The 27,242-nt window shown below is 35.8% G+C and overlaps 4 protein-coding genes across 4 annotated transcripts; 1 reads left to right on the top strand and 3 right to left on the bottom strand.

Annotated features, from left to right (window-relative positions):
* Positions 1–883: 883 nt before the first annotated feature.
* Positions 884–3,277, bottom strand: LOC144451475 (tripartite motif-containing protein 2-like). The gene has a single exon (XM_078142322.1). The coding sequence runs from the start codon at positions 3,206–3,208 to the stop codon at positions 992–994; it is 2,217 nt and encodes a 738-aa protein (XP_077998448.1). The 5' UTR covers positions 3,209–3,277; the 3' UTR covers positions 884–991.
* Positions 3,278–6,531: 3,254 nt separating this feature from the next.
* On the bottom strand, positions 6,532–13,017 carry LOC144451664 (mitotic spindle assembly checkpoint protein MAD2B-like). The gene is made up of 8 exons (XM_078142558.1): positions 12,883–13,017; positions 12,379–12,497; positions 11,084–11,155; positions 10,061–10,161; positions 8,817–8,911; positions 7,783–7,856; positions 6,948–7,040; positions 6,532–6,658 (listed from the first exon to the last, which is right to left on the bottom strand). Exons 1-8 carry the CDS (start codon positions 12,920–12,922, stop codon positions 6,608–6,610), a joined length of 645 nt encoding a protein of 214 aa, XP_077998684.1. The 5' UTR covers positions 12,923–13,017; the 3' UTR covers positions 6,532–6,607.
* Positions 13,018–13,228: 211 nt separating this feature from the next.
* On the top strand, positions 13,229–18,266 carry LOC144451465 (sigma non-opioid intracellular receptor 1-like). The gene is made up of 4 exons (XM_078142308.1): positions 13,229–13,380; positions 14,171–14,371; positions 14,975–15,067; positions 16,246–18,266. The coding sequence occupies exons 1-4, from the start codon at positions 13,236–13,238 to the stop codon at positions 16,485–16,487; spliced, it is 681 nt and encodes a 226-aa protein (XP_077998434.1). The 5' UTR covers positions 13,229–13,235; the 3' UTR covers positions 16,488–18,266.
* Positions 18,267–19,338: 1,072 nt separating this feature from the next.
* On the bottom strand, positions 19,339–26,879 carry LOC144451347 (pre-mRNA-splicing factor SPF27-like). The gene is made up of 8 exons (XM_078142157.1): positions 26,793–26,879; positions 25,906–26,069; positions 25,145–25,246; positions 24,324–24,383; positions 23,359–23,409; positions 22,689–22,731; positions 21,795–21,832; positions 19,339–20,673 (listed from the first exon to the last, which is right to left on the bottom strand). Exons 1-8 carry the CDS (start codon positions 26,865–26,867, stop codon positions 20,556–20,558), a joined length of 651 nt encoding a protein of 216 aa, XP_077998283.1. The 5' UTR covers positions 26,868–26,879; the 3' UTR covers positions 19,339–20,555.
* Positions 26,880–27,242: the final 363 nt, after the last annotated feature.

The raw sequence follows: 27,242 nt of genomic DNA, 5'->3' as shown, positions 1-27,242 counted from the left end.
GGGGTGGGAGAGGTTGCACGGTGCACATGCATGTACAAAATATGTATTACTATGAATCCCTACTTAGGATATCAGTTCATTCACTGTATTGTCTTAGTCACATTTGACTTCATCAACCTTTAAATGTCTTTGTCATATACTTGTCATTTTGAAATACCTGTAAGTTACATTGCTTTGGTTCTCAATCCCTGAAAGTGGTATACATCATAGTATCTGTAATACTACCAGGGATGTAGATACAGCTGTTATCTGGCATAGTATACATGTATGTTACAGTACCAGGGATGTAGATACGGGCGTGTAGCTGACATAGTACCGGTATATGTTATAGTACCAGGGATGTAGATACGGGCCTGTAGCTGACATAGTATATGTTACAATACCAGGGATGTAGATAAGGGTTGGTAGCTGACATAGTATATGTTACAGTACCAGGGATGTAGATACAGGTATGTAGCTGACATAGTATATGTTACAATACCAGGGATGTAGATAAGGGTTGGTAGCTGACATAGTATATGTTACAGTACCAGGGATGTAGATACGGGCCTGTAGCTGACATAGTATATGTTACAATACCAGGGATGTAGATAAGGGTTGGTAGCTGACATAGTATATGTTACAGTACCAGGGATGTAGGTAAAGGTCGGCAGCTGGCAAAAACAATCATCTACCTCACTATGATTTGTCTGCGCCATTCTTTGTTTCAACCAGTATATTTCCTGCAATGGGTAGATTCATTGATCTCATTTGTAGATATTACTGCCAACTTTTCACATTTGAAAGGCAACTTTTAAAATTAGCTACATCCCCGATTACTGTACAAACACGCTGAGACAATGGTTGTATGTGTCAACAACAACAACAACAACAACAACAACAACAACAACAACAACAACAACAACCACCACCACCATCCTACAAGGCACATCATCTGTCAATGAGGTACCCACAATGATGATGAATCTTGCATGTCTATAGATGGTATTCTCTATACACCTTTGTTATTACTGTACAAAACTCTGAGACATTTGCTGCCCTTGTCAACAACAACAACCCTACAAGGTACATCATCTGTCAATGCTATACCATAGGGATCATTCAACCCATCCTTCTCACTATCAATACGACATACAAACTGACCAGTGATGTCAAACTTCTGTACATGGCGCTTATCACTTACATACACATATCTATCATTCTCAATGGCCACACCTCTAGGATGATCCAGCTGACTATCTTTATCACCATAGCAACCAAATGCATACCGAAATTCACCACTATCAGTGAATACCTGGATGCAATTGTTACCATTGTCTGCTACAAACACTCTTCCTGTACTGTCAACTGCTAAGAAGTATGGAAAATTAAATTCTGCCTGACCTTTACCTCGTGACCCGAATGACTTGATATACTTGCCATCCTGTGTATAGATCCTAACACAATGCCCATCCCTGTCTGTGACATACACCTTACCATCTACAGGGCTGATAGCCAGACCACAGGGGTCATTCAGTTCATTTTCTCCAAAGCATCTGATAATATGTCCATCTTCAGTACTAACTACTACTCGATTATTACGATTATCTAAACTATAGTATGTATTATCACTTGATATGGCTATGTTACATGGGCTATAATCCTGTTTAAGCGTAAATGTCAAGTTTTTCTTAAATCTACCATCTCTGGTTGTTACTTGCAATCTGTTGTTCTGTCTGTCTGCTGTGACAATATCTCTGTCTCTGTTTATAGCTACACTCCAGGGATCATTGTACTGTCCTTCCCCACTGCCTCTACTGCCAATGGTCTTCACCAATTCTTGGATGATAGGAATGATGACAGGACTGCCTGGTATTGGTTGATCACCTATCGTCATGGTAACTTGATATGTACCATCCATTTCTCCATTCACTGTCACTCTGTGTGTACCATCTCTGATATCTGTTACTTCAATGTCCTCCCATGATCCATCAGGTTTCTTGACCTTGGCTTTGACTTCTTGTCCGGGGATGACTTGTTTTCCTTTGGAATCTCTGGTTGTGATCAGTAGATTTGCAGAGTCACCTTTCCATAGTTGTTTGGGAATGTTTTCCACTGTGCATTTGGATATGCAGACATCCAAAGGTTTCACGATATCTCCCAGAATTCCATGCTCAGCAAATGCCTTACTTGGTTGAAATTGGACCATTTGTAGTGGTTCAGGTGTGGTTTCCATGGTGATGAGTTGTTGGATATGATCAGTAGCTGCTTTCTTTGTAGACAGAAGGTGAACAACATTCCCATGATGCAACAGTGTTTCTATATAACTGCATGTACTCTTAATGTTCCCATGTTTTAATTCCAATTCATCAATATCCACTGCTGCACTTTTCATTTTCATCCCATATTCTCTGTTCAACTCATCTATCAATCTCTTCTCCTCTTTCTTTATTTTGTTACTTACTTCTTCTACTTTCATTCTCACCTTCCTCTCTTCTTCTTTCCACTTATCATTCATTTGACTGTGGCTCTGCTTGGCTAAAGTTTTATTCTTGTCAGCTTCCTGTTCTTTCACTTTCAGTTTGTCGACCATGTCTTTTAACTGTATCTGATATTCATCTGCCACATCTTTCAAGTCCCTATGGACATGTTGTGGTATACGATGATTGACTATAGTACAGGCTGTACAGACAGATACCTGGCAAGTGTCACAGTAGAATTCAATCTCATTCTTAGGGTGGATACTGCAGCACCCTACTGTTTGTACAACTGTTGGTCGTGTGGATTCTCTGGTTTTGTATTCTTCAATGGTGAGAAGTTGGTGGGTTTTTGTTGATGGTAGATTTCTATGTGCTTTCACACACGTATTACAGAGACAACATTTACATTCTACACACCTGTGAGTGGCTGTATTCTCTTGGCATCCTTCACACTGGATTGGACCAACCTTGGAACACTCTTTCAGTCTGTGATAGATTTCAATACAATTGTTCATGAAGAAGTTAGTCATCAGTTTTGACACGCCTCCAGTTGGTATGGGACACGGAGTAGAGCAAGACGGACATTGCAGGGACCCTTTCGTCTTCAAAAGAGTGACTAAACATTGTTGACAGAATGTATGCAGACATGGTAGAATTTTAGGATCTTTAAACTGCTCCATACATATTGAACAACACAAGAAATCTTCACCAATTTCATCCAGAATTTCTGATTCAGTTGCGGCAGCCATGATATTTTATGTCTACCCTGGGTAACGAGAAACTGGTCTGGGTGTTGTCAGCAACTTGCTAGCAGGACACCTTAGTTGATACTTAATAAACATTTATGCATATGTGAAACCTTCTAAATAAATACAGTACAACATCAAAATAAGTATGTATCAACAAAAGTATTAGCAGCTTGAGGAGTACTGCATCACCATATTTGGCACACAGGGAATTATGGGATTGAATGGTATACGTGACCAGAACAATTACAATTCTTCAGCGTCACCTGATGAGGTCATGGGTCATATAGTCTAAACCATACCATATAAGGTCATGGCAAGCAAGACAACTGAGGTATTAATTGTAACATGTCAAAGTGTATGTATTCTAAAGTCAACACTTTGTATATGGTGTGTCCGGTAGTGGCCTGTCTGTCTACAATGCAATATTAGGCCATTGGTTTACGGAGTCCTACATTTTGGACAAACCATCTTGAAGTGATTTTTATTTACAACTATATTTGGATTGTAAAGTCGACAATTCATAAACAGTGTGTACTACTTTACTAACCCATGTGTCTACAATGTAGGCTAGTGGTTTATATATGCCCTATAGTTTTGATATCTTGAAGTGACATTTATTTTACCACTATACCTAGATAGTAAATTCTACAATTTGTATACAGTGTGTACCAGTGTACTAGTCTGTCTGTCTACAGTAGGCTAGTGGTTTACATGTGTCCTACATTTTTGATATCTTGAAGTGACCTCATTACCACTATAATTTATAAACCCTGACTATAAAGTTTACAATGTGTATACAGTGAGTACCAGTGTACTAGCCTGTCTGTCTACAATGTAGGCTAGTGGTTTATATATGCCCTATAGTTTTGATATCTTGAACTGACATTTATTTTACCACTATACCTAGATTGTAAAAATCTACAATTTGTATACAGTGTGTACTACTGTACTAGTCTGTCTGTCTACAGTAGGCTAGTGGTTTACATGTGTCCTACATTTTTGATATCTTGAAGTTCATGACCTCATTACCACTTTAAACCCAGACTGTAAAGTCTATAATTTGTATACAGTGTGTACTACTGTACTAGTCTGTCAGTCTACAGTAGGCTAGTGGTTTACATGTGTCCTACATTTTTGATATCTTGAAGTTCATGACCTCATTACCACTATAACCCAGACTGTAAAGTCTATAATTTGTATACAGTGTGTACTACTGTACTAGTCTGTCAGTCTACAGTAGGCTAGTGGTTTACATGTGTCCTACATTTTTGATATCTTGAAGTTCATGACCTCATTACCACTTTAAACCCAGACTGTAAAGTCTATAATTTGTATACAGTGTGTACCAGTGTACTAGTCTGTCTGTCTACAGTGTAGGCTAGTGGTTTACATGTGTCCTACATTTTTGATATCTTGAAGTGACCTCATTACCACTATAACCCAGACTGGAAAGTCTACAATTTTGTATACAGTGTGTACCAGTGTACTAGTCTGTCTGTCTACAGTGTAGGCTAGGAGATACATGTGTCCTACATTTTTGATATCTTGAAGTGACCTCATTACCACTATAACCCAGACTGTAAAATCTACAATTTGTATACAGTGTGTACCAGTGTACTAGTCTGTCTGTCTACAATGTAGGCTAGTGGTTTATGTATGCCCTATAGTTTGGATATCTCAAGTTGAAGTGACAATCATTTACTTTGCTACTATATCTAGATTGTAAATTCTACATTTTGTAGATAAGGTGTGTTAACATATGTCCTACATTCGGGGCAAAGCATCAAATATATGGTGCTACATCTGGTTTCAGACGTTGTTAACCTCAACCTCCCTTTCGATCGTTTATAAAGAAACATTTTGGCGTTTTCTATTTTATCCATCAAAGACACACACACACACTTTTTATATTAATATTGCATTACCACGACTTTTATATTTATGAAAATAAAAATAAAGATGAAAACACTTAGCTGTCAAAGTCATACTTCTTGTAGGTCTTGTTAAAAAAATTACACTTTGTATGTACTTGACTTTACAATAATAAATCAACTCATCTCATCAAAATAATATGTTAACAGATTTCTATCAAATTGTCATGTTGTCAAAGAAGTAAAGTTTATCACATGGCTTGAGACCCCCCCCCCAAAAAAAAAACAAAACAAAACAAAAAACAACTAAACAAAACAAAAACAAAACAAAACAAAACAACAACAACAAAAAACAACCCTGTCATGGCATACCGATGCAAGTAATCACAGGTACATATGTGATATTTTATGAATACTACCCAGCAGTTTCATGATTTGTGCAATAAATCCTTCAAAGGGGTGTATGTAGTAATATCAATTCTCTGGATTTATAGCTGGACTGTTCAACTTGTTTCAGAACACAATTAAGAATACATTAAGAATACATTAGGCTAACTGCTTGTATATCATATGGTATTTTACTGTCAATAATTGTGTTCATTAATTGAAGGCCCCCCCCAAAAAAAGAATAGGGAACTTGCAATCCAAACTGAGCATGCTCAGATGCAAAGGACTATGGGATTATCTGTGGTTATCGTAATACTTAATCTGGAGCTACTGATAAAATTAACCTCCTACAAAGATCAGGGTGACTATGAATTGATCATTCCTAGTTATAATCAATGTAACAGTATTGTTTACAATGCTAATTGATTAGTATTTATTATCACATTTCCCATGATGCAACATTCAACATGGCAGGTTTGCAAGTTCCCTATTGTTTCTGGTCAGAATATGTTGTCTCAAGTGGTGCACAATACAATTTAAAAAAATATATTTTTTTTAATTTGTTTATTCTCAACAAACCTGTCACTCAATCTACTATTTATGGCAGTTACTGTTCTTTTTATTTAGTACTTTAGAGCAAGTGTGCATGTGGGCAGATGTCATTTGCTTCTTCATGATTGGCTCTGCAGTTGTCTTCACTGAAGCAGCAATTAATGTAGGGAGAGTTATTTTTGTGTTTTCCCCGGATCACCAGACTGCACTGGCTGGACAAATGCAGAAAAATATTGACGTGGGGATATTTACCAGGTAAGTGATGTATGCGCTGACCAGAAACAATTCTTGTTTTTGAGGCCTAATATACTAAAAACTGGAAAACATACTTTTCTTTTGTGTGTTGAAAATAACAAACTCTTACAAAAATAACAACAACAACAACAACAACAACAACAACAACACTAATGACAAAAAAGGAGATGTCAACAACAATATATTGACATACAAAAGAAAAAGAGCTCAACAAGTCAATTCCCCAAGCTGACGACTCACATCAATTTCTCAACTTGAGCTGATGACACATATCTGGGGACATCATTTTTTTTTCTTGAACTATATTATCTACTGATGAACAATTCAAACCTTATCAGTCGGTTGATGTTATTTTATCAACACTCTCTTCTACATACAACTGCATCTACAGTTAAAAAAAATAAAATATTGGATAAGTCATGAACGTCTGAAATGAATAACATTATATCATGCATAAACAAAAAATATGGAATTTATACCCTGGTTGTTCTAGGTCACAACATCATGCGCCTATGTCATGACAACGCGTGTCTACGTCACTGGTTCTGCTATAATATGAGTCAAAATGTTCAAAATTGCCATTACTTTCCCCCAATTTTTCTGTAATATTACTGGCACTGGTATAATAAATTATGTTATTCTCAAAAAAAGTGAAAGTGAGTTTATGATATTACTTTGATTAGATCAGATGACATTGTCTTCAATGGTACCAATTTACTGTCTTGTACAGTGTAATTTTTCTGATCTGCCTCCATCCATGGAAAATTCTACAATGATATGAAACAAATGAAAGGGTTAAAGCTCTACTAGTTAGTAGTTGTAACTGAAATGTTATCTTTTTGGATCAGAAAACCAACAATATTTTTGCTGAAATTTGTTAAAATACCAATAATTAGACCTTTTACATGTTATTTAGGGGTTGATTTCAGTATCTGTATCGTAGACATACAAGCATCAATACTGGTTGTCGCGTACATAGTCAAGGATCGCATGTGGGGCAATAACATCAAAGTACTAAGGGGCCCTAGAATTGATAGCATTCAGTGCAGTTTTGAAGGCTTGTGTGTTGGGTGAACAGCGAACTTCTTGAGGTAGCACATTCCATAGTGGTAGTGTTTTGGGATATAATGAATGTCGATAGCAGTCTTTATTTGTGGTTACTTTACTTTGTATTTATGAATGCCTGATTGGTATTACCTTAGAGTAGTACTACAACAAATTGAAATTGTGATCACATCATTTATTATTGCATTTCCCATGATGCAACATTCAACATGGTGGGTTTGCAAGTTCCCTATTGTGATCACCTTAGGGGTGCTTATTTTGAGGTGTGCACATATTTGGTAGTCAATTCTAAGTACAGTACAGACACAATCACTTGTTCTGCATTACAAAAAAATATTGCATGGTCACTGTTTTTGACAGGGGCAGTGAGTAGATCAAATGCACCTGGGTGTCCCAGTAAATTTTTACTCAGGTTCACAGAAAAAGTTATAGTGTAAACTTTACCTGAACAAACTGCCTATCTTCCAAGTCCACTAAACCAGAACCTTTAGTATAGACCAGTATGGAGAAAGATGGATCTGGAAGTGGACAACATAGTAACATTTTTTAAGAGTAGAATTGTCAGAGGTTAGTTTTTTATCTTCACATTACTAAAGATGGAGTTGAAAGTGGACAACATAGTAAAACTAAAATTGCTAAAGGAGTTTATTTATTTATTTATTTATTTATTTATTTATTTATTTATTTATTTATTGCATCCCTTTTGTATCAGGGGCTCACTTTATAGCATGTTAGGAGCAGCACTGGCAGTAAAATCAAATACAAAATGTACAAACATTACTAAAAGGACAGAGAAAATATGACTAGTATTATTAAAATTACATACTTCAACAAAACCAAAAGTTATCAACTGAGGAAGGAAGATGTGTCTAAGATAGACAAAAACTAAAACTACTATTGCTATATCCGATAAATCACATTATGATTACACAGATGGGTAATAGCTGTGACTTAGTTATGTGGATATAATCACCTTGTAATCTAGATAGTGTGGGTGATAGCTGTGGCTTAGTTATGTGGATATAATCACCATATAATTTAGATAGTGTGGGTGATGGCTGTGACTTGGTTAATATGTGGATATAATCACCCTGTAATCTAGATAGTGTGGGTGATAACTGTGACTTGGTTATATGTGGATATAATCACCATGTAATCTAGATAGTGTGGGTAATAGCTGTGACTTGGTTATATGTGGATATAATCACCCTGTAATCTAGATAGTGTGGGTAATAGCTGTGACTTGGTTATATGTGGATATAATCACCAATGCATGTAATCTGGATAATGTAAACACTGAAAGAGGTTGAATGGGCTGCCACTTGAAAATTACTGTAACCATTTTACTTTGAGTGTAACTACATCGCCTTTCATTGCTAGCTTATGTATAATTTTATATAAACTATATCATGTTGCAATACTGGTTTTAGTCTGTGTCTGGTTTAGTTTCCCTGAAAGCTGTTTTGTTGTAATCATACCTTGTGGATTTCTGTCCAGCATGGCATCACACACATTCAGTTTTAGTAGAAATGATCGGAGTGATTGCTCTAGTCTAAGCAAATAGTTGTCGTTTCTGTCAAAAAGAAAAAAATTCAATGTCAAGTTCATCATAAAACAACTGTAAAACCATTCTTCAGCCATTTATAATAATAATAATAATAATAATAATAACAACAACAACAACAACAACAACAACAACAACAACAACAACAACAACAACTATCATCAAGCAAAGGACAACACAAACACAGTTTGTTTCTTCTTCAGAGAACTAAGAATAGTCATGTAATGGAATGACTTACTTTGTACATGTGATACACTCAGTCTGGTAATAGTACAAAAGAAAAATGTTACATGTACACTTACAAGCCATGAATGGCAGTCAGAAATGAGACAAAGTTCACACAATACAAAGTGCCAGTACTTTGTCAAGAAGCCAGAATCCTGTAACTGTATTCACTACTCAGAACTAATAACACAAAACCAAAGCAGAGCTTTTCTGTATGTACCATAGTCATTTATAGCATCCATATCAAGTGTAAAAGTATATTACTGTTTTGTTTGCTAATTGACCACATTAGAAAGACCACATGCTAGGCTTGTAAATAAACCAATTGAAACAGTATACTTTTACACTTGATATGAATGCTATAAACAAGTGTAGCACATAGAGAAAGTGCTTTACTTCAGTGTTACTCATTGTAATATGAATGCTATAAATGAGTGTAGAACATAGAGAAAGTGCTTTACTTCAGTGTTACTCATTGTAATATGAATGCTATAAACAAGTGTAGCAAATAGAGAAAGTACTTTACTTCAGTGTTACTCATTGTAATATGAATGCTATAAACGTGAGTAGCACATAGAGAAAGTGCTTTACTTCAGAGTTACTAGTTGTAAAAGTGTCATGTCAACCTACATCACAGGCACTCGCTATTGGTTTTATATCAGTTATCTTGTTGTCTTTATCTAATTCGTCTTCATGTGAAATCTTCTCTTTTCTCCGTTCATTCCAGCATGGTTGTTTTTCGGTGAGTTGTATTTGTAAATTTTGATGAAAAGACTTGATGTAGAAATGCTCAGATTAGAAAAGATGTCAACATCTAGCAGAGAATTAATAGTCAAAAGACCTCAGTTTTTCCTCTGCTTAGTACTGAAGCGTACTAGTGGGCACCAGATTCCAAATTTCTTTCCTCGGTTGATTCAAGTTAACCAAACTTACCTAAGAGATGGTTCAGGAACTGCAGCTATTTCAAAAACAAATCTTTCCACAGGTTTATGCTCTTTATCTACTATTGCTAAAACTATCTGTAACAAATCATCCTGAAAGACAGTCAAAACAAACCAAGAAATTAATTCAAGATACAAGCTGTCGTTGCAAAATCATTCTAAATCTTACAGACAACCTTCTGCTTGTGTTGTCAAAAAACATGATTTGAAACACAGGATATATACCTGCCCTGTGTATTTTTATTAAGACAGAATATGCCTCGGAGATGAATTTCTCTCTTAAAATCTCTCCAAACTTTGGGCCATCATCTTTTTTCAAGGAAACTGACAATATCTTATTTTCCTATAGAAAGGAAATCCAAGTTGCAGTGGCTTTTCATGTCCAAATAAAGAGGCCATAAAACTGTTCTTATCAAACCCTAAAGTGCAATACATGTCTTGTGCTTCCTAATGCTGTTCCAGGTGTTATTAATTTATTTGTTTACTTTCACTGTTTGTGAACAAGTTCTGTTTGTAACTGCTTGGCTGTCACTGGTTGTAGATGCTTTAATGTTGTGTGGAGAGTCATGGTTGAATGAATCTGAAAATTTTGCACTGCGTGATTGGGTGACATGCAATGTGCCCTCCAAGCCAATTTGGTGCACCACTGATGCACACAATTTGTAGCGATGCACCAAAATTTGGTGTTCCCCTATTTCTTACTATGTGTTGTCTCACAAGAAATGCCAGTTTTTCTCATTTTGACCCACAGCAACAAAACTTGGTTATCATTAGAGGGCACACTGGTGACATGTATACATAGCTCATCATGTGGGGATGTAGTCTAGTCCTAATATGTTCTGTGGGAAGCCTGTTTCTTATCTATCTAAATTGTTCTTGGGGAACATAAAATGTGTATGATATGCACGGTCATTCCGCGATCCCTCAATATTTTACCAGTAAGTATATGTAGGGTAAGATGGCACTGTCAATCCAATAACAGTAACATCAAAGGTTGCAACTGTACTGCACTTACTTTTTCTATAAGTGGTTTTACACTCTGTAATACATCCAGGATATACTGGTTTACTTCTGGATGACATGACATCTGTAATCAATTGAAAAGAAACGGTCAAACCATGATTTTTGAAAATCAATTTTAAAATTTAAATAAGCATGTGATATATATCAACCATACTATATTTTATCATCTTGATTCACACTTCATTTATTTATTTCTTTATTTGATTTCGTTAATATGAATATTAACGACCGTTTTGTTTGTTTGTTGTTGATGTTTTTTGGTTGTTGTTTTTTTTTTTTTTGGGGGGGGGGGGTTCATTGCAAAATAATAAGTCGTGTCTTACACACTTACAATGCATTTCCTTTTCCTTGTTACTAATCAAATGTTATTTGAATCTAGTAACATCTCACTAACTAATTTTACATGGGGATGATAGACCCTCTTAAATGCTATCATATTTTAGGAAGAAATTAGTAGGATCTGGTGTGTAGTCTTTAAGATAGGGTGTGCCATGTTGCCTGAACAACCAGCACTCAAGCAAGTCTGCACTGAATAGAGCGATGAATGGGAAAAATGTGATATATCTTAAGTCTATCTCTATGAATGTTCTCAATCATCCAGGTATGAAGTTAATAACAGAGTAATATAGTTATAATCTATCCTACTGGACTAGCTGTTGTTTTGAATGTCATCAGATTATCAGTAGACCTGAAGAAGTGGCCAGGATAGGATGTGAAACTGTTGCCATTCAAAAAAAACTATGTCCAGTAGGATTGAATACTATATTACTTCGTTATTAACTTAAGTCTAGTCTCTGTGTCCTAAAATTGTCTTGACAAAGGAAATGCGTGAGAGGTCTCGAGTCCTAGATCCTAAAACCATTCTGAAACTGTTCTGAATTTATTCTACGTGTGAAAACATGACTTTGCAGCATTCATCTTCCTAAGAAACACAAAGTATTCTGAGGTTACACCTCGGAGCTCTTTTTGTATTATATTTAAAAAACATGTTAGAATTTTCGAGATGAACCAAGCAACATATGTGGAGAACTCAGAAGATTTCAGATATCAAACACATCAGTTCATTGTATGGGCTGACTATGATTAAAAACTACAAGTATATAGTAAAAACTTAAACGTACCTGCACAGGGACATTGCACTTCTTACGGCGTTCAAATATACCAGCAAAACATGTTGAGAACTTGCTAGATTTCACATATCAAACACATCAGTTCATTGTCTGAGCTGACAGTCAAAATGACTAGATTAAAAACTACATTATGTACATAGTAAAAACTTAAACGTACCTGCACAGGGACATTGTACTTCTTACGGCGTTCAAATATACCAGCTGGATACACTTCTCTCATATACAGGATAAGATGGAATGCTACTTCCACAAATTCACATAGTATGTCGGCTGCAACTGAAGCAAACCCAGTAAAAAATATAGTAAAACGAAAAATGTTGGGTCACACAAAATAAAACATAAAAAAGAATAAAAAAGAATTGTAAATGAAAACAAAGCTGCAATTTTTTGCAGCTATAGATCTGTGAAGTGTAAGCAGAACTTTCGCGAGAATTTCGAAGGGGGTATTTTTTTCGTTAGAACTTTCGATTATTGTTTGATGGCACATCACAGTGCAAGAGTGAGTCTAGTTTTAACACAACTCTTAACATGACGGATTAAGAAAAGGGACAATGTCAGAATCGAGTCCCAACCTATTCCTTTTGCAAGCAGGACTAATACATATATATATATACATACGAACAAAGTGTAGCAGACGGCAATTCGAAAGTGAACAAAATACCTTGCTTGGCGTTGATATCTTGACCTTCTTTTGATGACATTATTTGCACTCTATAAGAAAACCTCAGAGTTTACAAGAATTTTAGCCTAAATCGCAAATATATTCTTAAAATGAATGATTTTGCGGACATCGACGTTATATCACCCGGTAGTGCACAGCGCCATAGTGGTCTCTGCTCGCTAGCTAATTCTTCTGCTTCATACTGTATAACGCAGCATATGATTGGTTTGAATCCATACGATGTTAATCTGCATAAAATACAAACCAATCAACGACAATTTCAAAGTGTAGTTTTGTAAATATAAGTGCGCATGCTCAGATCAATTATAAAAGTGGCTTCAGTGACAGAAACCATGGGATTGTTCAGCTGTGCCTGGAAACTGCTAAAATGGGCAATAATTATCGGAATAGCGATATTCGCTATTCAATTTTGGCTCGAGACCAAAACATACCTCACTAACGACACAGAAATTGCTAAAATAGCTGAGAAATACGTTGGTAAGCGAATATCAATATTATTAATATTATGTAGTTTCGCTACTATTTTTGATACCATTGTAACAGATGTGTGTCCACTGATAATTTAACTATACCATTAAGCACCTGGATGAGGTCATTGATCGGGCATGGTGTATACACGCTTTCAAATCAAAATGTTGCTGGTTTCTGCGATTTAAATACACTTTGTATACAACATTTCAGAGAGAGAAGATATTGTACTTTTACTTTTCAAGCCAAGTATTACCTTAAAATATTTACATATATGTGTGTGTGTGTGTGTGTGTGTGTGTGTGTGTGTGTGTGTGTATTTGTGTATGTATGTACATATGTATGTATACATGTCAGTGAGTCTGTGTGTGTGTGTGTGTGTGTGTGTGTGTGTGTGTGTGTGTGTGTGTGTGTGTGTGTGTATACATACATATATATCTTCATGTATTGGTTAATACATGTTTTATCATGTTTTTATTCCAAGGCATGAAATATAATAGTACTATATCTATTTTTATATTATGCTAATTTGTCTGCAATTATTGTTATTGATGATTTAAAAAAACTCATAAAGTTATTATTATCAAGTGCAGTAGAGCTACTTTATAAGTTTTTTAATTTGAGTAGGTAACCGAGTTGCTATTTTATCAGTGGTTAGTGAGACAGCGATTCAAAATCATAGATTGCAATGTAAACAGACTGCAGCTTATTTTTTATCAGGGTAAAAACAACAGTTCCATTATGCAGATTATTGTAGTAAGTAACAATGACTATACATAATTATAATTCTTCATCCAAGGCCAGCCCCATGAAGAGGCATTCACGAAAATCGCAGAAGACCTAAGAAAAAAATTCCCAGGTCATATTTTACCCGAAAGTGATATGCAGTGGATATTTGTTAATGCTGGTGGCTGGATGGGATCTATGTGTTTACTTCATGCATCAGTCACAGAGTATATTTTATTCTTCGGTACGGCAGTAGATACCAGTGGACATTCAGGTAATTTAAAATTATGATGACCTGTGTTTCACTGAGGTTTTAGAAACCAGTTTTGTGCATCCTGTTTGGTGATATCAGTTATAGGTGGAAAAAAATATTCTGTGTTTCCTATGGGGTAGATAGGTCAGGATTTTGTTTCATTTTAGCTTTACCTTTTCAGTTGTTTTTATTTTTGATGATATATTTACAGACATCACCAGGGAAAGAAAACAGATGTGCATGAAGGTCAAGAAAACAAAGAATTTCTTATCTTTTCTTTTTAGATGTTTAAAAAAGATTTAGGGTCAGCAGCTCAAACCAGGCTCAGACAGATTATCGGAAACACGCAGTTTTTTTATTTTGCCATATTGTTTTTTGTGACATGTAAGGTAAACAGTGTAATGGAAAAACCTAAAATAGTGGAGTTTACAGAAAAAAATGCTGGTATGATTCTAGTATTGAATGGATTTCTACACATTATGCTTGGTAACAGTTCACAGATGGTACACTTCTATTTTAAGTTATGTTTTAATAAATATATGCAGGGAATACTAAGTAACACACAGTTTATGAAATATGTGACAATAACTATTATGTAACTTGTATAATCTTGTCTTATTGTAGGAAGATACTGGGCCAACATATCTGATACTATACTGACTGGTAGCTTTAGACAATGGAAAGAAGGGGAATTGAAAAGTCAAATGTTTAAACCAGGTAAGGGAAATCATTATATCAGAAATTTATGTAATATTTTAAACTAAATTTCAATAACGATATGATTGAAATATTAATGAAATTGACCAAGTACTATTTATGTTTTTGACCATGACTGAACTAAGGTTCAGTAGTGCCATAGGTATGGTGAAATGTGCGTGTGTTAACAAATACACCCTAACACACACACACACACACACACACACACACACACACACACACACACACACACACACACACGGCATACACACAGTGACACACACACAAACTAATAAATACAAACAAACACATACACTCCCAAATACATCCTAACAAACACACATACACACTAACAAATACACAATACATTCTAACAAACACAAACACAAACACAAACACAAACACAAACAAAAACACATACACTAACAAAGACACACTAATAAACACAGACACACACTAACAAATTGTATATATATACATGTGTGTGTGTGTGTGTGTGTGTGTGTGTGTGTATGTGTGTAGACCAACTGATTCTCTTGATGGAAAAGTGTTTAGTTGAGAAATTGTTCAAATCAAAATAATTGTATGTTCAGTTGTATTGCAACATCATTGATAAAATAGCATATACATTGCATGACAACCATAGTAACACACATTCAGGAACGCTTTATGACAGGTCAAAGGTCATATGAACAAAACTATATCATACCATGAAGTAGGACAGAGTGTAGAGTCCTCTAATTTTATTTGGAACTTATAAAAAATACTTGCATTACTCAATCATTTTAAAAATTGTTGTGTTGTCGGTGGCCGAGTGGTTAAACCACTTGCCTCTTACCACTGCTGTCAGGGTTCAACTTCAAACCCATTCAGGGTTCATTTAAATTTATCATGCTGTAAGTAAGAATAGTGACATTCAGTTTGACTCTACCGTACAATGCAGGTTTTCCCCAGGTACTCCTGTTTCCTCCTGCACTTACACTGAACCGAAGGAGCCTATAAAGGGGACTAGCTCCCATTGGTTATCCGATAAATAAATAAATGTCAGAAAATCTTAAATGAATACTTTGTTTACACCTCATTTCAAGTGATACCATTCCACATACACAGTGGAGAAATGACTAGATATTTTGGACCAATTCATCAATTCAAAAGTTAGCGATAATATTTTAAAATTAATCTTGTACCTTGTATTTCAGGTGATACCATTCTGCATGCGGTGGGAGAGACGACTGCAGTACAGTGGACCGCTGGTACTTGGATGGTAGAGTATGGCAGAGGTTTCATCCCATCAACAATGGTTTTCGCATTAGCAGATACAGTGTTTGGTACAACAGATTTTGTAACAATGTTTTATACATTACGGATATACATGAAAGGCTTGATACAAGAAGCTTCCATTACATTGTTAGATTGGCATTCCCAAGTACAACAGATGTAGTTAAAAATAGTGTATATTTTACAACTTTAATTTTAAGAAAAACAGTCAAGAATTTGGGAGATTTTCATAGGTATCGTTAAAAACTGAAATTGTTCAAATGATAGTATTAACTGAAGTGTATGTAATTATAACTCAATACCAGCAGACGTCATTCACATGTGCAATATTTTAATTGTATACATTTTAGCCATTTTCAGCCTGGTTGTACAAGGGCACCCTAGATTAGTGAAAATACTGTTTCAACCATTTTGGTCAATTTAACTGGTTACCCAACCCTGTACTTCTGTACTTCCAACATACTGTGCCAAGTATCATTAATCCAATTCAGCGGTTTACTTTCCCTGTTTGTAACAGGTTCCATTTGTCCACAGTCTGATGTCAGCAGTTGTATACCATTTCTTCAAAATTTATTCCATTTTACATGATTGTGTGTTTGTAGAGGTATAGTCCTATTGATGTTTGTTAACGTAAGTAAAACACAACAAATTCTTGTTTTTATTATATTTAGATGAACTTGTATTGATTTTTCATATCTTTCTGAAATCAGGGATTTTTTAAAAAGTATGTGTAAGGCCAAAAAAAAGAAAAGAATTTCTGGTCAGGCATTTTGACTGAAGTGATGTGACGACGCGAATTTTTATTCTTAAATTTTTTTAAATCTAATAAAAAATTTGTTATTCTCAACAAACCTGTCACTAAATCTACTATTTATGGCAGTTACTGTTCAGGACAGGAGGGTATTTAAGTGATGTGCGTGCTGACCAGAAACCATTGTTTTTTGCCTATGTTGGTGAACATAGCATAATGCATACTTTGTCATTGCTAGGTGACTTGAGTAGTGTTTTGTTGTTCTGTAAATTAAGATGTCAGAAGTTTTAGAAGGTAAAGATAATAAAAGGAAAACCAAGATCTGAATTAATCCAGTCCTATACACATTATGATCATCTCCAAAGTATAGTCACATGGATTTCTCTAGCACAGAAATCCATTCTGACCACCAACAGCTATTGGAATGTTTATATAAAAAACGTAATGACATCATCGCGTCCTCACATGACTTACATTCAAACATGAGACTGAGTTTGTAGTAAACTGAACAAATTACAACCATTTGTCCATTTGTGATGAATTACAACTGACATGCACTGTTCACACTTTCCACAGCATGAGATTTAGCTAAATTTTTGATTGAATTGTTCATTTGACTATACATTAGAAAGCCGCAGAGAATGACTACATATATACTATAGTAAGTAGACTAGATATAAATAGAATAGTTTGTCATCAGAAGAGTAAGATATCTTGAACTTACGGTGCATGTATTTTATTGCAGTATTATCAACAAGGACTTCCATTAAGCTGATCAGAATCAAAAGTAAGCAATAACGCTTGGGTTTTGCTCATGTTGGCAAATCATTGAATTATATATGCTAAAACATAAAGTATACATATATTAAAAATGAAAGGGTTGCATAGCATTTCATTGTAGTTCTTTCCACAATATTCTCTGATTTGGATAGTAACATAGTTTTAAGTTTTAATGAACAAAAAACAAAATAGATTATCAAGTGTTCAATGTTATGAAGTAGGGGATGAATAGTAGTGGTTTTTTAAATAAGAACATGATTTCAGTGCAATACAACAAACCTGATATCTCTTGGTACAAATAATTTGAAACACAATTTTTTTTATAAATAGTGCCCTCTAGTGACCACGCCATGATAATGCTAAGCAGGTGAATGGAATTGTATTTGAATAATTTGTTTTTGTCTTTTATGAAAGGATACACCAAAAAGATCAAATGAAAATAAACTTTACAAAATATATGATGTCTATTTGAATAATTTTGTTACAGTGTGAAGTGTTACTTGATGTCATGAATTGTTTCTCACACAGATATCATTAGCAGTAGGTGGACATGATTTGAGCACCCTGGTCTGTTACACCAGGGTGATGATTGGTTTATATTGTCACATGATTAGTGGAGGGATCCAATCACATGCCAACTGACAGTGTTCACATATTTCAAATTTAACCTCTCCTAATAGATCAGTGACATAAAATGTGCATACTAGTAGCTACATTTGTATTCTAAAATCATATTTCAACAGAGTGCTTCATATTTTATTATGCTGTTTTGCTACGTTTAGTTTCACTCAATTGAAATACAAACATCAGGATTATCTTTACTACAAGTAGTACTACACACATAGGCAAGATAGTTTGTCTACAATATACACATACAGTACACCATAAAATACGACCACTGCAGCTTTCAGCTAGAGATGTCTCTGATCAGAACGTGATTTTATCAATGACGGACAATTTAAAACTGGCTCTGAAGGTGTCAAGAAGTCATGTAGCAAGATCTCAGATCTGTGTTTTGAGGGTTGCCGAATAAGCCGAAGGTGATGACATGCACATGTACCTGTGTTTTTGGGTTAGCGCCATCAGTGGTGATCTTTGGTCATTTTTAAAGTAAACAGAATGGCCCGAGGGGTCTAGCAGCTAGACTACTGTACGCAGCATAGCCTAAGGGGTCTAGCAGCTAGACTACTGTATGCAGCATAGCCTAAGGGGTCTAGCAGCTAGATTTCTATGTGCTCTGATTAAGTGTGTATGTATGAGATTTTATAGTATGTATATAATGTGAAGATTTTCCAACACTTATTAAGATTTTCTGACACTTTCAAAGCCGATGTTAATTGTCCATCACTGATACAACTCGTGCTCTGATTACAAACATGTCTAGATAATGACTACAATGGTAGTAAAGAATGACAGTGGATTACTACAAATAAGTATCTGAAAAGAAAGCGTTTTATTTTCTGAAAAAATATTTCCATCTTTGTTTGAAATATCACTTGGCAGTAGAAATAAATTCCTCTAAAGAAAAAAAATTCTACAATTGTCTCATTACTGTGTAATTGAAAATGACATTTTAGGCCTGTTTGCTAACAAGTAGTATTGATTTTGATCGTATTTTAGTTTGGAAATTAAAGGGGAACACCACTCCAGAATAAAAGACATTTTTCGTAAACTTGGTTCTGGAGAATAACTTTCATGGTTTTACAGCGATAAGGAGTTTATCATCTAAAACTCTTTGCCATCATTGTCATTATAATTCACTTCCTGACCTAGACTCTGACAAAACAATAGGAAACTCGCAATCCAGACTGAGCATGCTCAGATGCAAAGGATTATGGGATTATCTGGTTATCGTATTACCTAATCTGGAGCTACTGATAAAATAAACCTCCCACAATGGTCAAGGGTAACTATGAATTGATTATTCGTGGTTGCAAACAATGTAACATTATTGTTTACAATACTAATTGAGTAGTATTTATCACATTTCCCATGATGCAACATTCAACATGGTGGGTTTGCAAGTTCCCTATTAAACTTCATTACACAAAAACTCTCAGTCAATCATCAATTTCCATTTTGTTTAGTGTGTCAAAGCACCTCATTGCACAACACATCTCAGAGTATCCTCAGAAATCTCAAAATTTTCTACAGAAAGAAGATAATCATGGTATGTACACCGCTATAATGTTTAACTCTTGTTATGTATGGGTATGCGTCTGCTTTCCTAGTGAATGGCACCACACCAAACACCTTATTTCATCCGCTAGTGTTCAGAAATAACACTGAAAACCGAGGTCAGAAATAAAACATAAAGCCAAGTGACTTGTTGCCTAGTAACAGTACACTGTAGTTCTGACAAGGGTGATAAAAGAAATGACATTAAACTTAAGCAGCAAAGGAAGTTCATGTTTCAAAAGCTGCTGTGTAAAATGGTGTATACACTTTGAAAATGTCTTGTTGACAGATGTCATCACAAGAGGATTTCCCATAAACCATTGCAGGAAATCCCCGAAATGGCTGAACACATGTTAAGTACAGTAGGCCTTCTTTACAAGATTTCAAAGCTGAATAAGTTATCAAAGTGCTATTTTATCACCCATAATCATATGTAAGTTGATAGCAGTAATGAATACAAGTGTACAAAAGACAGAAATAAGTCTGACTGCATATTACTTTTAAAAGTTCACTCGTGCTCAGTTACTGTACTTTCTGGCGTTTTCTCCGTTCTTGTTCTTGTTGCAATACTTCAACTTCTCGTTCAAGTTCTAGGATAGCTCTTTCTATTTCATAGTTTTTAGTTACCAGCTGTACCCAACTGTTGATGGAAACACAGAAACATGTAAGTTACAAGGAAGTAATTAAATCATCACACTGAATATGACGTGTCAGCCTGACTTTATACCAGACTAGCCTATTGTTAACATAGGGTTATTAACCTTTCCAGTTGCTAACGTGTAATGATCTGTTAGTGCCAGCCTGGTGTTAGCACTGAGCTAGTCTAGCATTAACATAGCACTGCAGAAGGCATTAACCCTTCCAGTTGCTAGCATAACCTGGTGAGGTGTTAGTGCCACTCGGATGTCCACACTGGGTTAGCCTAGCGTTAACATAGAGATGCAGAAGGCATTAACCCTTCCAGTTGCTGACATATGTTGATGAGGTGTTAGTGCCAGCCTGGTGTTAGCACTGAGCTAGTCTAGCATTAACATAGCACTGCAGAAGGCATTATGGGGCATTTCAGTGTTATTTTATAAATCTTCTAGTTGCTAGCATAACCTGGTGAGGTGTTAGTGCCACCTTGATGTCCACACTGGGTTAGCCTCGCATTAACATAGAGCTGATGAAGGCATTAACCTTTCCAGTTGCTGACATATGTTGATGAGGTGTTAGTGCCAGCCTAGTGTTAGCATTGAGCTAGTCTGGAGTTAATTAATTTTGGGTTGATGTATCCATTAACCATTTCAGTTGCTAGCACAAGCTATTGGAGTGTTAGTGCTAGCACTGAGTGATAAAGGCCATGGTTGGTACTAGCACTGGGTTGGTACCAGCACTGGGTTGGTACTAGCACTGGGTTGGTACTAGTACTGGGTTGGTACCAGCACTGGGTTGGTACTAGCACTGGGTTGGTACTAGCACTGGGTTGGTACTAGCACTGGGTTGGTACTAGCACTGAGTGATACAGGCCATGGTTGGTACTAGCACTGGGTTGGTACTAGCACTGGGTTGGTACTAGCACTGGGTTGGTACTAGCACTGGGTTGGTACTAGTACTGGGTCATACAAGAATCTGGTTGGTACATGTATTACATATGGCACCATATGGTATGGTATGCCATGTTATGATACGATACGATATGGTATGGTACTAGTAATTGATAACTAATCACTTTGTTTGTACTAAGTTATTTTATAAATCTTCTAGTCCACTATTTCTTACCTTGTTTCTAATCCTGAAATCTGAGACCCTGCTTTGACCTGTCAGGACAGATAATAAAATAGGAAGATTAGTTAGTTGTGAATGGAATCTGAGACCCTGCTTTGACCTGTCAGGACAGATAATAAAATAAGGTTAGTTAGTTGTGAATGGAATCTGAGACCCTGCTTTGACCTGTCAGGACAGATAATAAAATAAGGTTAGTTAGTTGTGAATGGAATCTGAGACCCTGCTTTGACCTGTCAGGACAGATAATAAAATAAGGTTAGTTAGTTGTGAATGGAATCTGAGACCCTGCTTTGACCTGTCAGGACAGATAATAAAATAAGGTTAGTTAGTTGTGAATGGAATCTGAGACCCTGCTTTGACCTGTCAGGACAGATAATAAAATAAGGTTAGTTAGTTGTGAATGGAATCTGAGACCCTGCTTTGACCTGTCAGGACAGATAATAAAATAAGGTTAGTTAGTTGTGAATGGAATCTGAGACCCTGCTTTGACCTGTCAGGACAGATAATAAAATAAGGTTAGTTAGTTGTGAATGGAATCTGAGACCCTGCTTTGACCTGTCAGGACAGATAATAAAATAAGGTTAGTTAGTTGTGAATGGAATCTGGCCCCTGATGAAAACATTGGTGAAACAGTAGATAATCTTAACTGAAGGTAAAGGAATGAATTTTTTTGCATAATAGATAATATTCTTGAACAAAAGTTTTTGTCTTGTCTTGTCTTGTCTTGTCTTGCTGACAGTGAATGTCTATGGATGGAATAATGCCACACTTTCTCTTCACGTGTATTAGCAATGATATCTAGGTAACATGAAACAATAATATTTATTGGCATATTTGCATATTTTACCTAATCACAGTTAATCTGGATGAGTTCACTATATTATTTACCTGATCATTTTTCCTCTTCCAGTTTATTTCTTGAATTTCTTTCCTGTTAGGAAAAAAATCAATCATTTTATGAACAGTGAAATAGAGTCACTAAATTTTCAAGTTTTGATGTTTCAATCTGACCTTGGGTGACATTAATTCTGCATAGCCCTGTTTTTTTTTCATGAAACTGTATATCCATCTACTTTGTTTTCCTCTAGTCCACATCATTATGAAAGAAGTGGACCATGTGCCATTTTCTAGTTACCCCCACCTTGCAGTATTTTTTTAAAAAGTGCCACAAGAAGCTGCACCCTACACAAGGAAAAATGAGGGCTAAAATTACACGGCAGTACATGCAGCAGTCAACAAAATATAAACATCTTGAGTTCCTGAAAGTCACATGCTTTGAAACAAAGCTAGCAGAATATTTGTAATTGTTTGAGAATGCTATAAACATTGTGTGAAACACTAGGAAATGAACGATTCTTTCACAAGAGGCAATAGTAGTCGACTGTTATGGTCCAGATGTCGCTCCTGAATATCTCGTCGTGGCTAAACTATGCAATCTTTTGTTTTTCTGATATCAGGAATATGGCAAGCAGTACACTTGGAACAATCTGATGATCTACTTGTCCCAAATTCACTTTAGATAGTGTCAGACAAGTTACTATATGTTCTGTTCCCCTACCTTATATCTTGTAGCTGCTTCTGAGAAAGTTCAAGCATTTTCACCAAAAGTCTAAAAAAGAAAAGATAGAAAAGAAAACTTATGTTTACCTTTTTGAGAACTTTACCTCTCTACATTTACACAGTAGAAACAACTAACGTTGAGAGTGACAAGACAAAGACATTATGGTATACATGTGATGTCATCACTAAAGCTTTTCTCATAAACACACTTATGGCTGAACACATGTCAAGTACAGTAAGACTTCTTTACAAGATTTCACAGTTTGAGTTAGTTACCAAGTTGTTATGTTATCATCAAAATAACATGTACAGGTGTAAGGTGATAGCAGTAATCGATACAAGTGTACTACAGGTAGAAATAAGTCTGACTGGACTTTTCCTGTAAGTTGATAGCAGTAATCAATACAAGTGTACTAAAGGCAGAAATAAGTCTGACTGGACTTTTCCTGTAAGTTGATAGCAGTAATCAATACAAGTGTACTAAAGGCAGAAATAAGTCTGACTGGACTTTTCCTTTAAGTTGATAGCAGTAATCGATACAAGTGTACTAAAGGTAGAAATACGTCTGAATGGACTGTTCCTTTAATGTTAGAGGGTCTTACACTCACTATCCATAACCTTAAAGGGAACCCACTCCAGGAAATATGTATATAAAAGTAATAGGCACTTAGGAGTCATGAATATTCAGTGTGCATCTAATAAATATACAAGTCTGTTAAGTCCCATGAACAAAAGAGGTGAAGCAGTGTTTCAACTAGAGATTCAATTTGATATTTATTGGCAATTTTCAAAATTTAAGTGATGTGAAATCATGAAATGACTCTCCAGAACTCAAAAAGTTTATGAAAATTCATCGATACCCTGTATTGACATTGCCCTTTAACTCTAATTTAATATGATATACATCTTTTGTACAATCAGTCTACATTCATGTCAAACACTACATATGTCTGCATTACTTACTCATTGTGTGCCCTCCATGCATTGCTTCCATATTTTGACATCAATTCAAGGTTTTGTATCCTGAGAAGGAATGCGACAGTAAATAGTTTGAGATTGCTGTTTATTAACCAGCTATGGTACCACAGATACCTATGCAAACTAAAATTAACACTATAATAACAGTGCCTTGGGTATATGGATGTAATTACCCTGTAATCAAGATAGTGTAAACATTGAATAAGGTTGAATATGTGGTCACTTGAGGTAAAACCTACTATCAGCGATACCACCCTACCGTGAAATACATCAACATCCATCGATTGCTTATAAGTTTTATTAAAAAAACACCATCTGCAACTACTGAGTATTTTCTGTCATTTTTGTTTCCAAATAAAAGGTTACTTAAATTTTACACTTCACTATCACTTGTCTAAAACCCATCAGTCACTGACAAATCTCCTATCATATAAACTGCTTAGTCTGTAAGATACGCCATGACAGGGCGCCCTCAAACATCAGGCAACCCCCAACAGAGAGGAGGCCGGTGAGGGCGAAACATCACGACATATCTTAGTCTAATAAACTGCTGTGATACCCTAAGAATACAATGACATCATTTTGAGAATACAGTATCACAGTAGTTAAAATACCTTGGTTTGTGCATGATAAACTATCTTAAAGTATAATCATCGAAAAACTATGAAGTTGCAGTGCAAAACAGTAGACTGACACGTGTTGTGATGACACAGAAACAGAGACTGTATGTGTAGTACCAGTTACAATCTTGTCTTTTTACTTTGAATGCTAAAACTTGATGTCTGGGTGATATCATGATTGCCTACCTAGTTGCCTGGTGTTCTAACTGTGCCATGGAATTTTCCACACATTCATTCCATGCAGCCAAATCATTTTGTCTTCCTGGTGGAGGCTGTGGTAATTCATATCTGACAAAAGAAGAGAAGTTTTATGAGTAAAGAGTATACATAAACTAATACCAACAAACATAAAATTTAAGATCTTGCAAAGACGGTTTAACACTGGATCTACAGGATAAAATTTGTACTTATCTGCAATGAATGCTTTGAATCTCTAGGTAGCAGGTTTGAGTCTTTGCCACCAACGTTTGTTTCTGAATGGTGTAAGTCCTAGAGCAAGATTTGAACTATGATTGTGTTTCAGTCAACTAAGCTGTATAATTGGGGAATATCATGAATGTTGCATCATGGGAAACATGATATATGAATCAATCAGTATTGTAAACAGTCTTGTTACATTGTTTGTAACCACAGATAATGTAGTCATGGTTACCCTCACCATTGTAGGAAATTTATTCTATCGACAGCTCTAGATTGGGTACTACAATAACTACATATAACCCCATAGTCCTTTGCATCTGAGCATGCTCAGTCTAGATTGCAAGTTCCCTATCGATTACAGCCTGTGATTCCCAGGGTGAGTTGGAGCTATTAGACATTGTGTCACTATAGGTCTGTGCCATGAGTAATAATTGTACACCATTATGGAACTCACTTTATCAATGTGTTTCATTATTATTGTTATTATATGAAATGAAAGGTAAATCTGTCTTTGTATAAATACAAACCTTTTCATACTGAGCATTTCCATAGGTTGTCTGGATCCAAGTCTTTCAAATTCATTCTTCATCACTTCTGTTTCAAAACTTGAGTAGTCTGGTGGAGGTAGGTACTCCAAGTAATTCTTGGTTGGTCTGTATCTTCTACATTCTTCATCCACCAATGCATATGCCTGGAAATGACAAATAATGTAAATGTAATCATAACTCCAGTGTGTAGGGTCTATGCTTGTATCACAGAGGAGGGTGATACTTATATGCTTGTATACAGATGTCAATCTACTGTACAGATGGCTCATGCATTATTGTCGATTTATTAGGCTAGGACACTGAATGCTAACTAAATTGGCTAACAATATAACATTAGTATATGATAATCAACAGAGAACGAAGAAACTTGTATTAGGTACATCATGCGCCATTACATGTATCTGTATAATATTAGTCCTGCTTGAGGACGGAGTAATTTTGGACACGAAAATTACTTGTCTGTGATTCTGAGAATGTCCCCCTCATGTTTTCTTTACAGACGCAAGCAGAACTACATTTATGATACCAGCTACACCGAGTTTCTTAAATAACTGCTCAGACTTGTGAAATGTTTGAAGAGAATTTTATCACCTGATTACTTTTATAATTAACACTTCCTTGAAAAAGATGGGAGAAACAGATACACACTACACTCCGACATGCGACAGTGCACATTCATCGTGCGCCGTCTGCAAGCAGGAGTAGTACACATTGTTTACAATGGAAGTTTGAACATCGTGTACACGGCGATTGGGCTTCTCATAAATATTCGCCGCTATCATCCTTATCTTACATGTTTTGTTTTTGTTATATACAGGTATGGTTACAGACTTAGATTATATAGTCTGAAAATCACATATTCCTACCGCTTCTCTCACTCCTGGCTCATCGTATCCCTGATCAAAATACGGCAACGCATCCACAGTTACTTCGCCCGCCATGTTGATTTGCAATGCATCTTGGGCACTAAATGGACGGAAGTGGAGTGCACTGTCTGCTGTGACCCCGCGAGCCGTGACCTCAAATGTATAAGCATGCACGAACTGTCTTCAATCATTGTATTCTTTCTTTCTTTCTTTCTTTCTTTCTTTCTTTCTTTCTTTCTTTCTTTCTTTCTTTCTTTCTTTCTTTCTTTCTTTCTTTCTTTCTTTCTTTCTTTCTTTCTTAAACTAGTCAGATTCGAGTCGTGGAAGCAAATCATGTAGGTCTACAACGTCACTTCCTATGGGCTAGATTCCACTTTATTTCCACTAAAAGTTTCTTGGTGTCGACTTCAACTAGACGCATATTGATTTCCACAATACTCTCAAAAATAA

The sequence above is a fragment of the Glandiceps talaboti genome, chromosome 21 (assembly GCF_964340395.1).
Source record: "Glandiceps talaboti chromosome 21, keGlaTala1.1, whole genome shotgun sequence".
Taxonomy (NCBI): Eukaryota; Metazoa; Hemichordata; class Enteropneusta; family Spengelidae; genus Glandiceps; species Glandiceps talaboti.
The sequence above is the reverse complement of the archived record's forward strand: the minus strand, read 5'-3'. Positions and strand labels throughout refer to the sequence as shown.